The sequence below is a fragment of the Agelaius phoeniceus genome, chromosome 1 (genome assembly GCF_051311805.1).
Source record: "Agelaius phoeniceus isolate bAgePho1 chromosome 1, bAgePho1.hap1, whole genome shotgun sequence".
NCBI lineage: Eukaryota > Metazoa > Chordata > Aves > Passeriformes > Icteridae > Agelaius > Agelaius phoeniceus.
The window spans coordinates 19,025,402-19,037,405 of NC_135265.1; the positions used below are offsets into that span (position 1 = coordinate 19,025,402).

At 34.2% G+C, this 12,004-nt stretch overlaps 1 protein-coding gene across 4 annotated transcripts in view; it reads right to left on the minus strand.

Moving 5' to 3' along the window:
- The window catches only part of MLLT10 (MLLT10 histone lysine methyltransferase DOT1L cofactor), a 123,988-nt gene that overhangs the window by 47,024 nt on the left and 64,960 nt on the right, over positions 1–12,004 (minus strand). For all 4 annotated transcript variants that reach the window (XM_054649494.2, XM_054649485.2, XM_054649477.2 and 1 more), the window contains 2 exons: positions 11,353–11,608; positions 8,744–9,313 (listed from right to left, as the gene is read on the minus strand). In XM_054649494.2, the coding sequence (XP_054505469.1) occupies positions 8,744–9,313; positions 11,353–11,608 (826 nt within the window). The remainder of the gene's footprint in view (positions 1–8,743; positions 9,314–11,352; positions 11,609–12,004) is intronic.

Consider the following 12,004-nt stretch of genomic DNA (forward strand, 5'->3'; position numbering starts at 1 on the left):
CCCATGTCACCTTTAACAGATTTTATGGAGTTAAAAGACTGATTGCTATCTCACATTTGACTTACAAAGAATGCCATACTCTAGTAATTGACTGCAGATGCTGAAAAATGTTCACACTCAAGAAGATGAATATTTTCATTCTAAAATACGTATACATGTATACACACAAACAACCTCTTAATTTGATACCATTCTGAAAGTCCTTTTTTTAAGTTAAGTCATTTTAAAGGAGGTTCTGGGAACTAAACAGTTACAAGTAAGCTAACTCTTGTATCTCCCTTTATTTTCCAAGCAGCAATACAATTAAGGAAAATATCCTCGATCTTCAGAAAAGGGATACACTTCTAAAGCAAATATCAAGCTTTTCAACAAAGACATCTGATAGGATAGAAATCCTAACTGCTTCACAGTGTCTCCTTACTCCCCTGCTCTATTTAAAATTAAAATTCTTATTTTTATAATAAGAGTTAAAGAACTAACATAATCTAAGCACACACCTGGAAATTTCAGTACCTTTTCTCTTTCTGCCCTTATTTTTTTAAATGTAATAATGATAATACCACATACTTTTACTCCATGTATCTGCAAAGACCATCAGCCACTGGAAAAGCAGGCAATTTATTTTCTTCCCTATGCAGACAACAACAGTAGCAAAGCTGTCAGCCAGATCTCGTTCATGCAGCACAGTTTATGCAGATTACCCAGGCCTAAAGTAAGTTAGTTTTTATCAGGAGTTCAAACCTAACACCAAATATATACAAGGCACTTTGTAGGCTTATGAGCAAATATAATATAAAAGCAAGCAGTTTACAAAAAGGTCATGAACTTCTCTGAAAACCTCCCCTTACCACACAAAACAGATTTATAGCTAAATTTGGAAAGTAGTAAGCACAGAAACTTAAGTAGCCTTTAAGCCATTCCCAGTTCATTTTCTTCTCTGCCAGTACAGATACAACTAATAAACAGTCAGTGTAATCATAAAGATACTTATTATGTTTCCAAGAGTTTGTATTTAGATGTTAGTTCCACAAATAATTCTGTATGGGCAAAAATCTAGACCTGCAGAATTTCTTGTATTTTTCATTTAATTAATATTTGGGTAGAAGACTCACAAAGCTTGAATAAAACCAGTATTTCAAACAGTTTAGAAATATTTACATCTTTTTGCTAAGCTGTTTAGAACTATGTCTTTCTCCCATAGTTAGTAACTACCAAAATTTTCTTTATTTTGTTATTAAATGAAAGACCTAAAAGGGAAGTCAAGAAAATACACTTTACAATTCCCTTTCCCATATTGATTTTTTCACTTTGTTGTAGGTTTTTTAGCATCTGAAATGTATTACAAGTTTGTAATTTAAATATACTATTTCCTGTTGACTGTCGGAGTGTAATAAATAAATAAATAATGACATATTTTGAAATTTAAATAGAAGCTAATGCCCAGACTCACCATAATTTGGGAATCTGGTTTAAAGATAAAATCTTAAAAGTTTCTATTTTAACCTGACAAACACATTCTCATACAACAATTAACTAGTTATGTAATTTCCACAGCTGCCAAGATCTTCTCTGAAATTAGCATGCCTTAGCAGCTTGACATGGAAGCTCTATCCCAGTTATTAGAGCTTCCCTTCCCTGGGCCATTATTTTTTCCCTTCAGAAAGCACTCCCATCTGTTTTCACTCAAAACCAAAAACTTTACAATTTTATGAGAAAGGAAAACTTTGCCTTGTTTTAAATCAAGTTTTGTTTCAAAGTGATTTTCCAAGAGTTTCTGGTCTTGCAACACTCACAGGGCAGTTTATTTGCAGCTCATGCACAGAACACTGCTTCCATGGCAAGTCAGGCAGCTTGGAGACTTCAAGAGTGGAACAGGCTGAACACTTCTTGTTTTCAGCAGCCCATCCAATTAAGCACTATACTGTACTTTTCTATTAACTTTAAAAAAAAGAAATCCCCCCCTCCCCTCCAAAACAAACAAAACTAAAAACCAAGAAACCAGAAAACGGCAATTACCATGACACAATTACCAAAAAAATCTTGACCAGGAAGAGTACTTATTTTTGCATAATAATTACAATCCTGCTTCTACACATTTTTGTACGTTTAAATATTTTAAAATTAAAGATATTTCAGTCTATCAAAGAGCTTCAGACTCTTTGAAAAGCATGTTTTAAATATATCAATCATGATATGCCTCTTCTCAACTTTCATATTCATAGTCATATTTTAGGAGGAAATTAGCACCATAAATATAGTACTTTGCTACCTGCAACATGTATGGAGTAATTTCAATTAATTGTGATGTAATTTTTCCATCCCTTCTTGAAATGAGTGCCACAGTGATGATAATAGCCTTTTTTTCCCCCTGAAGTATCATAACGTTCAGTTCTCCATCATTATGCAGAAGTTGTTCAGAACTGTTTTTAAAACACATCTCTGTTAGAAGTTTCATTGTTCAGTATTTTTTTCCCACAACCTTCTTAATGAAGGAATTCTTATTTATTACATCCAGGCACATTTTTTACAACATACATTTTTAGAAACCACCCTGAACCCACAGAGCGAGCAGCAAAGATGACTTAACTTCTCAATCTCTGATAAAAGCATAGAACATACCATTCTGGGAACTAATTCTAGCAGACCCATGCTACCTGAAAATTTACTACTAACTACTGTATTTTGAAATGCATTATTTGCCCAGTTACAAACTATTTCATATGCTAAACTGATGCACCATGCTACATTTTCATTTAAAAATCAAAGAGAAAATACAGCACAGAATTAGGTTCATAGATAAGGACCAAACAAGAATCTTTGCAAGCACATTGACTTCTTAGTTCTAAAACTCCTGCACCTGCAAATCAAATAAATATGTTTGACTAAAGTGTATCTTCTAGAAAATACATTTTCAAAACTGAGATTTGTTCAACTATTACTTTCTCTCACTTGATGATGTTCTACTTCTTTGTTAGGTTGAGGATCATTGTACCAGTTTTCAGTTCCTCATATGATATCCATGTCTGATAAACTCACTCCTTAGCTATTCTCCAATAATGTGCTTTTTCCAGTCACTGATATCCTTCTTGTAGCTCTTTTCTTTACACAGAGCAAATTGCAGAACCATACACAGTATTCAAAGACCAGACACACTCTGAATGCAGAGCTGCCTTTCTCATTAGCTTGCTGTTTATGCATTAAAACATTTTTTAAACACAGCTCAGCACTGCAAACTCAGACACAACTGATTAATCACCTTTATCCTTTTTCTCTACAGTCCTTCTTTCCCCAGAAGGCCATCCTTATCCTACAAGTATACATCCATCTTTCTAAGATAATCTTCTACTTTAGCTCTACCAACATAACTCTTAGTTTGTACTGCTGACCAAGAGATTCATTTTACCCTGCCCTCATAACCAGACTTTTTAAAAAATTTCAGCATTTTCCAATAGATTTTACAGACTATTCTGAATTGGAAGAGACTCACAAAGACTGCTAAGTCCAACCCTTTGGTGGCTTGAGGATCATAGCTGTGACCTTGGTGTTAAGAGCATCATGCTCTGACCAACTGAGCATAAGGAGAAATAACAAAATGAAGTAAAATTATTGGTTTAATAATTCTGTGAACAAAATAAAATTGAAACTTACCTATTAATTACAGTGAATGGAAGGATTTGCTGACTTCCTAGCATTACAAGTCTTTATTTAAAATGTCATGCTATATCAATTGAAATGTAGACACTTAGTATGCCACTTCTATTAAAAAATTAGGAAATAAAATAAAATCAGTCAAGTAAGTTATTTTCCATAACTCTCAATTTCCACCATTAGTCATTACACCTCTGTATGTCTTAAAATCTTCCTTTCTTCTGCCAGATACATCCTAATTGCATAACATTAACTACTTGTCAGTCTCTCTTAAAACTTCTTGAGTTTTAAAGACTCACTGAAATTTAACATTGACAGTCTAAAAGCATGGAAGTACGAGGTATTCATCATCAGGAAATGTCAATACTTCTGGCTGTAGCTGCTGATAACAACTGTTTTACTTAAGAACTTTGATGCATTTCATGATAATCCCCATTTTCATAAACTATTTCCTCATGTGGTTTCCTCCCTGTTACCTGATGAACATCTCCGTGTTTCCCACACCAACAATCATCAATTTTAACATTTTAATCTTGTACACCATTCACCAATCTCAACACCACTTCTGTTCAGCCTCAAATATGAAGAATGAAATTCTCCATGCATTGATTTTGCTTTGTATGCTTTCTATACCATTTGCTTAGTCCTCAAATACCATTAGTATCAATTAGTATCAATTTCTTCTTTATATTCTATCTCCTCTGAATACAAACTGGCTTTAACACAGCAAGACTTCTGCTTTATGTGCTATTATGTTTATCTGCACTTTGCAGATAAAAACATAATAGCACAAACTGTTTCAGAATAATTTTTCCTAAAATCTTTCTCCCGAGAGAAGCTACTAAGTCAAACTTTAAACACAGCATCCTGAAGATTCAACAAAAGAACAAAAGTATTGAGGGATTTGTATCCAAATGAGAATAATTTCAAGTTACTCTTCTACTTTGAAACTCAGAGTTCCCTTATGTCATCAGTGCAACAATGAGCTTAACAGTACCATGATCTTGCACAGCATAACCTGTGTAACACTGACAAAGGTTTCAGCACAGCTTGAATCAGATCGGAAAGGAGAAAAAATATACATGGAACTAATCTGAAGCATTTGAAACTTGACTGCACAGGATAGGATCAACTCAGAATTTGAAATACTGCTTTAATAAAATACAATACTGGGTTTGGATGAGTCTTTTATTCCAAGAAGTGTCTAGTGTTACCAACCAGACCATACTGAAGATTGGCTAAGGGCAGAATATATATGGTGCAGAGATAAAAATGTAGAAAGACAAATTCTAATTTCACCTGAATCAGGACAAGGGAATTCCGGAAGATGGACACATAAGGGTGCTGAAACAATGGGCTAGACATTTCCAGGCCCACTTGGTAATTTAATCTTTTCCAATCTTCTTAAAGAAAAAAATTATAATATTTTTTTAGGGTTTACAGTACACATAACGGCATAAAATCAATTTTACAAAAATTAAAATATTGAAGCAAATAATCCCCTGAAGTCCTTAGCTACTGAAGTTGATACAATACAATTTGTTGTACATTTGAAATCAAGAGCAGAACCGAGAAAGACAGAGAAGTGCCTGAAGCACTGTAAGAATTCCAGCAGCAAGTATCCATGCTGAATTTGGAAGACAACTGCACAAGAACTTTATCTACCATGAAACAAAAATGTCAGATAACTTCTGATACTTGATTCTTTCCATTTTACATTGCTACATTATTCCAAAAAAGTCAGAAGGTACTGTACATCACACAAAATGTTCTTTTTCCTGTTGCTGAGAGACATAAGCTCTCAATGCTTTACAATACTAGACTAGAAATTTTTAAACATTATTCCCTAAAAGGATGGTGAGAATAAACTTAATCCTGAGAATACAGCTGGGGCAGCTTTGACGTGGAAAGTTAGATAGCTCTGTAAAATAGTTGAGTTTAGATTAAATCAATACACACTTTCCCCTATTAAAAGATTCAGATCCTGAAATCACTCAAAGACCAACCATATTTGAGGTGAACCATTATCAGCTTTATACAACTCCTCCAATAACTTAGGCCTTTCTAGACAATAAACTTAAAATGCTAGTGAATTCTCAAAAAAAGAGAAGTATGGTTTGTAAATGAGCTGGTATCTAAAGAACTTTGGTGGGGTTTTTTAAAGAGAGTATTAGTAAAATGTTAATTTACTGCAAAAATTCCCTATCACCCTACCAATTTAAATTTTATTTCATTTTTTAACAGTTAACTTTTCTCCTTTGAATACAGTGTTAAAGTAATGCATAAAATGCTTCCTGTCAGGTTATAAATATATTTCAGAAAAAATAACAGAGAGCATAAAGATTGAACATTCAAGTTTAACCTTGAACACATCAGACCTGTTGCATGGCAAACACAACCTGAGTGTATGTGTTGTAACAGCTTCTAATAACATGTCCTTATACTATACCAACATTCATGGTACATTTCTGTTATTAAGCAGGAAAAGAGAAGCCTTTTGGACTAGATAACTTTGGAAATGAAAACTATTTCTACAAAATTAGCTGAATATACTCACTCTGAATAAAACTTTTTGGGAAGACACCTAATTACATATAAATAGCACCTGATGAATCTGTGTTACCTTTTAAAGTAGGCTTCCCTTCACACTTCATCTCATTTGAACATTAATTATGAACACAATTATCATACATCTGTGAAGTCGTATTTTTCATAATTTTTATGGATCTCTACAAGTACTCTTCAGAAAACTGAAAGAGAATGATAGCTTTGCATAGCTGCTGTTAGGAAAACTATTAAAAAAAGGAGGAGTAGATTCCTGCAGAAGTGCCTCAGCAGCTTTGTCTAGTATGGTCTAGCTCATTCCTGATTTGGCTTCCTTGAGGTATCAAGGTATTTCCAAGTAAGAGGCAATAAAAAGTTTTTGATTTGAGTACTCTATGTTTTCACTCACTACATTTAGATGCACAAAATCTTATCTGGGAGCTTGGATCAAATAACTGAGATTCCCTTGTCGGATCTTGTTACTCAACTAAGTAGTGGGCACATTGAAAAGAGAAACATTAGAATATTACTCCTGAGAAAATACATGTTTCTGATCATACTGGTAATACTCATATGTCCTTTTTCCCTGCAACATAAAAAATTGTTGTAAATTGGGTTATTTTGGGTCGCTAAACCAAAAAATGCTTATGATGAAGCAAGGAGAGCAGCACTACAACCATAAGAAAAACAGGAGATGAGGGAGAAGATTACATTACAAAAATAAGCTGTGATTCAAGCAGAAGTTTCTGGACAAATTTAGAGCTCGTGCTCAAAGATATCCCATTTGTTTTTGTATCTCTGAGTTTTCTTCGTTTTGTTAGGATGATTTTGTTTATGAATTTTGTTTGTTCATTTATTCATATCCATGTTCTTTGGCATCCTCAGAAAATATCACTGTTTTAGAGGTCTAATGCTGGCCACCAAGAATCTAAGTATACTTAATAGATGTAAAACTATAGGCTGAGTATCATGATAAACGTAATAAACCAGACACGGTATTTCCATCCATGTATTTATTTACAAAGAGTTTAACATTATCACTGGCATCTTCTAAATAGAAGAGTGAGAAGTCATGAAGAGGACAAAGGAAGCAAGAATGGACCTGGACAGGGAAAGGCCTGTTCAAGGAGCTAATGAGAGCAGAATATTCTATGATAAATATAAGAGGGAAACTATAAATATAAGTGGGTCATTCACTTCAAACCAAGACCTTGTACTTCTATCTCCTACCCCAACTACAGCAATACATAATCCCCCTCAAAGAATCATAAAGGAGTAAGAAAGTTCATACTATAATAATCAGAACACTGATATGAATCTGTTAGATGCTCACTGTTCTTAACAGGTAAGAGGTAAACATGTTCTTAAAACTGTATTTGAAACAGAAAGATAAGTAGTGAACTATGAAGTTTTGTCATATGCCATTTCTCTCCACTGATTTTAATATAGGAAAAGTATTTTTTAATATAGCTGCTACTGCTATTGCCTTTATTACACATCATAAAAATGATCATTTGTATCAAACTGCTTCAAAACAATGTGGCTTTGACATCAAGTTTTTAAGTACCTGCCTTGTTCTGAAAGAAATACAGGGTTTTTTTCCTTGAACTATGTATATTTTAAAAATATCTCTTGCTTATAGAGTGAAAGTGTACAATACAAATAGCATAAAACCCTCCCCAGAAGCAAGTATTCAAGCTCCATTTCTCTCTTCCCCCAAATCAGAAAAATGAAGAAAAAGAAAATTTAAGAAAAATAAAATTAAAAAAAAAAAGGACAAAACTTTGAAGTTTCAGAAGTGAGGTAATTTGTTATTTTTTACATCACAAAAGCTTTGAAAGAAACTTCAGAGCAACAAAGACTTTGGTAGATAAGAGTATCCTGCCAGGCCATTCCACACACAGGTTCACTGGAAACAGAAAGCCTCTCACAGCCCCAGATGTGCAGAACATTTAGAACAGAGGAAGAACAAACCAGCCAATTTCAATTGCTAAACAGCACACGAGAATATGAAAATGTCATCCAGCTGCACAGGAGTCCAGACTCAGAATATAATTTTACATGTTTAAACTGGTCATTCTCCATGTAGACATTTTGATTTTCAGTTAAGCTGAATTGAGAAAATGGAACTGAGGGACACATTCAGCAAAGCTGACATACCTGAGTACCAATTTTGTTTTCTCTGTGTAACTGAACACACAGACAATCAAGTCAATACTAACTATCACTTTTTTTTTTTTTTTTTTTTAGCTAAACCTGTCACACATAATTTTCAAAGAACCTCTTTACATGCAACTTTTCCCCCTACAGCTTCAAAACCTGCATTTATATAGCCTCTAGGTCAATACAAGGTCCACCTACTACAGCCACCTACAGCACAGTGGCACCTATACATGGAACAAAACTTACTTTTCCAACAGTCCTGTTTCCCCCAGTGTGATTTTCATGATACTTTAAATGATACTATGTTCCTGAAAAGCATACTCAGATTATAGCTAAAATAATAAAAACATATTTTAAAGGTAAAAAAACAAATCTAATAGATGCCTACCTGAACCCACTGGAGATGAACCAACACTAAGACTTTGTAAACTTCCATTCCTGAGCAAAGTTGGAGATTTTTGAAGACCAGAGCTTGTCACACTTCCTGCAGCAGATGCCACAGATGAAGTTGGGGAAGCAGAAGAAACTGAAAGATGGGAAAGACTTTCTTGACTTTTATTTCCTTTAGGTCTACCAGGCCCATGTTTACTTTGCTTATTTCCTTTCCGTTTCTTCTCTGTTACAGTTTCTTCTTCTAGTCCAGAAGTTTGAGCTCGTTTGTATGCTGTAGGAGTAAGGCTTGAATTACTTATGTCTCCAGGTGAGCTGTCAAAGTTTTTAGACTGGGGAACAGCTGCTGACGATGTAGGGAGACCAATTAAGGAAGTGAAACAATTGACTCCACCCTCCTGGCTCCCAGCCTCTCCTTTATGTACATCTTTGGTTGACGAAGCCTGTTGAGAATGTGTGAAACTGTCACTTCGTAGATCTGTGTCTGTAAAACTCAAAAAGTCTTGGGGAGACTGAACTGAACTTCCAGAAGATGACTTTATGCTCCCAGGAGTGCCCAAAAAGCTTCCTAAAAAGAGAAAGAAGTACAATTATGTTTTTCCCTGTAGTTGATGAAAACCGATGGGAAGTATTATGGTCTTGGAATAAAAAAAAATTAATGTGAAAGACTATGAAAAGCTTTACCAAGAGCTAAAGAATTCTTTAAATAACTCATTGGATTGGTTCTCCTGCTGATCTTCACTTTGCTGGCTATGAGTCTCAGATTCCTGTCTGAGATCCAAATTTGCATCTGGGGCACAAACAGGTGAAAATGAATAAAAGAAGAATAACAATTTTGTTGCTTAGGCACCTTTAACATCCATCATGTTTTGAAGCCATATCAAACACTTGGTGCAAATTGGAGCAGTTTTTTTTTGAACATACAGCTATATAAAAAGCAAGCTGATAGAAATGTGCTATGTTCACATATACACTATGCCCGCAATCTTCCTTTACCACTCTACCTAAAATCAAGAGTCTGACAGAGGTCAAGGGAACAACAACAATTGGGCTTAATTCTCCTCAGCTGAGGAGAAGTTCCATAGAAGACATTTTTCAAAAGTGCAAGAGAGAAAGTGAAAAACAGTGTATGAAATTGGCATTTTAAGACTTCTTTAGCACTGTCACAGAACCATAAAGATCTTTTGTGTAATAGAATTACATTCCTTCTTCAGTACTTGGAATGCAGTCATTTCATCACCATATTACTGTATTCAAGGCAGAAAATGAAGCACTCTTGGGAAATACAAACATCTACATGCACTAAAATTCACTGTTTTATCCAGGTGAGTGTCTGTGGGTACTGTTTCACAGAATTCAGACTGATGACAAACATCAAGAAAATATTCCTAACTATGACACTAGGTATAAAAAACCCATGTCCTTTAAAAACGAGTGTTTTATCTTTAGTACTCCACTCAACATTGTTAAGAATTCCCCTTATAATAAAATTTATTTAAAATAAAATTACATATACAGTTAACTAAAAGAATTTAAATATCATTGTTTTGTATTTTAAATAAGTTATATCAACTTCCCTTAATGCAGCCCAGAAGAAAATGCATGCACATAATTAAGATCTATTTTGCAATCTGCAGTAAGATTTTTCTTTAAATGAGGAATTATAGATAGCAATTTTCAAAGTTGTGAGAATTTAAACAAAAAAACCCTTCCTCTTCTTTCAAGTAAAAAAAACTGACATATTGAAAAAGTCTTGTAAATTTACAAGGGTTCACTGCATAAATAAACTCAAAAGGAAAATCACCATCACAAAGCATCAACAACAGTCAACTACTAGACACCACAGTGAAAATTACTAAAAATTACTTTACAGAAGACCTAGTGTGTTGTGTTTACAAATAACATGTTTTACTAAGTAAGGAATTTGAAAAAAAAACTTTTAATTTTTTTGATCATTTTTCAACTCTGATAAAGATGCCATAATAAAATTTGCTTTTAAGAAGTGTTCATAGTGCATGTAGTGGGTTTTAGCAAGCTCAAAAAGTAACAGATTTTGTACTACCTAAAGTAAATAAACCTTGCATACTTTTAACATACTCGACTTCTGTTCATGTATTTCAATGACAAAACAATTAAGTAGAAAGGTCTTTCACTCTGAAGGAAATTGTACACTTTCAATATCTGCATCTTGAAAAATTACTGAGGGGCCAATGCATCCTATGCATTAGGTAGTCCGGTTCTGTTCTTTACCCAGTGCACTGACTAAAAAACATCAGTATTACTCTCTCAAAGAGCTAAGACCTCTAGACTCAAATTCTTATTAAAGTTTACCCCAGACTAACTTTCTGGCACATAAAGACACTTCTGTTTGCAGCTAAAGAGAAAACCTTAACAGTCTGAACAAAAGCATCACTTCTGCCTTTTTAAAATGTACAACCTTCTTTTTCATGTTATAGCAACAAACATTTTTACCCTGCAAATGTTAGGTTTTAAGTGAAATAACCTCAGTACTGAGGATAAAACATTAACTACTTTTCAAGTTCTGCATACAAAAAATTTCTAATTCATGTCAAAGCAGAAGTTGTGTTACAGCTTAACAATCAGTACCTTGCTGAAAAGGGCTAGCTGCAGTCACAGTTGTTCCTGGATTTCTTCCAGCACCAGGCTTTCTTCCCCTCTGACCTGAGCTGTGACCTGCAGATTTCTTCCCTTTGCTCTCTGACCCTCTAGCCTCTGAAGAATCTTTTCCACTTGAAACATGTGTAGGAACTTCCTGGAAATTTGCATTTGTAAATCGAGCTGAGGTATCTTCCAACCGCTTCAAGGAGCCTGACATGGAGTTGTTGCTAGTGCTTGTGTATGTCTGGCATTTTAAAAGAGAGAAGAAATTAAAGAAACAAGTCACACAAAAAACTCTCACAACTGTTTACAAGGACCTCATTCTTTCAAAGAAACACAGAACTGTTCAAATACTACTGTAACTAGAAACAACAGGAATTACAGCAGCTGAACTCTGAAGATTCTCAGCAAACAACTGAAGTACATAAAACATCATTTTGTGCAAAAAAATGCATAATGGCTTTGACTGAAATTTTTACTTCCTTGAGGTAAATGGAAAAATCTCATGGGTATGGTCTTTATAGTCTATTTAAATAGGATATTGTTATTTTATGCTTAAAATTAAAAAGTAGAAAATTAACTTTTAATGCTTTTCTGAACATACAATTTTATGCCTTTTTTTGTTAAACTGGAAATGTTC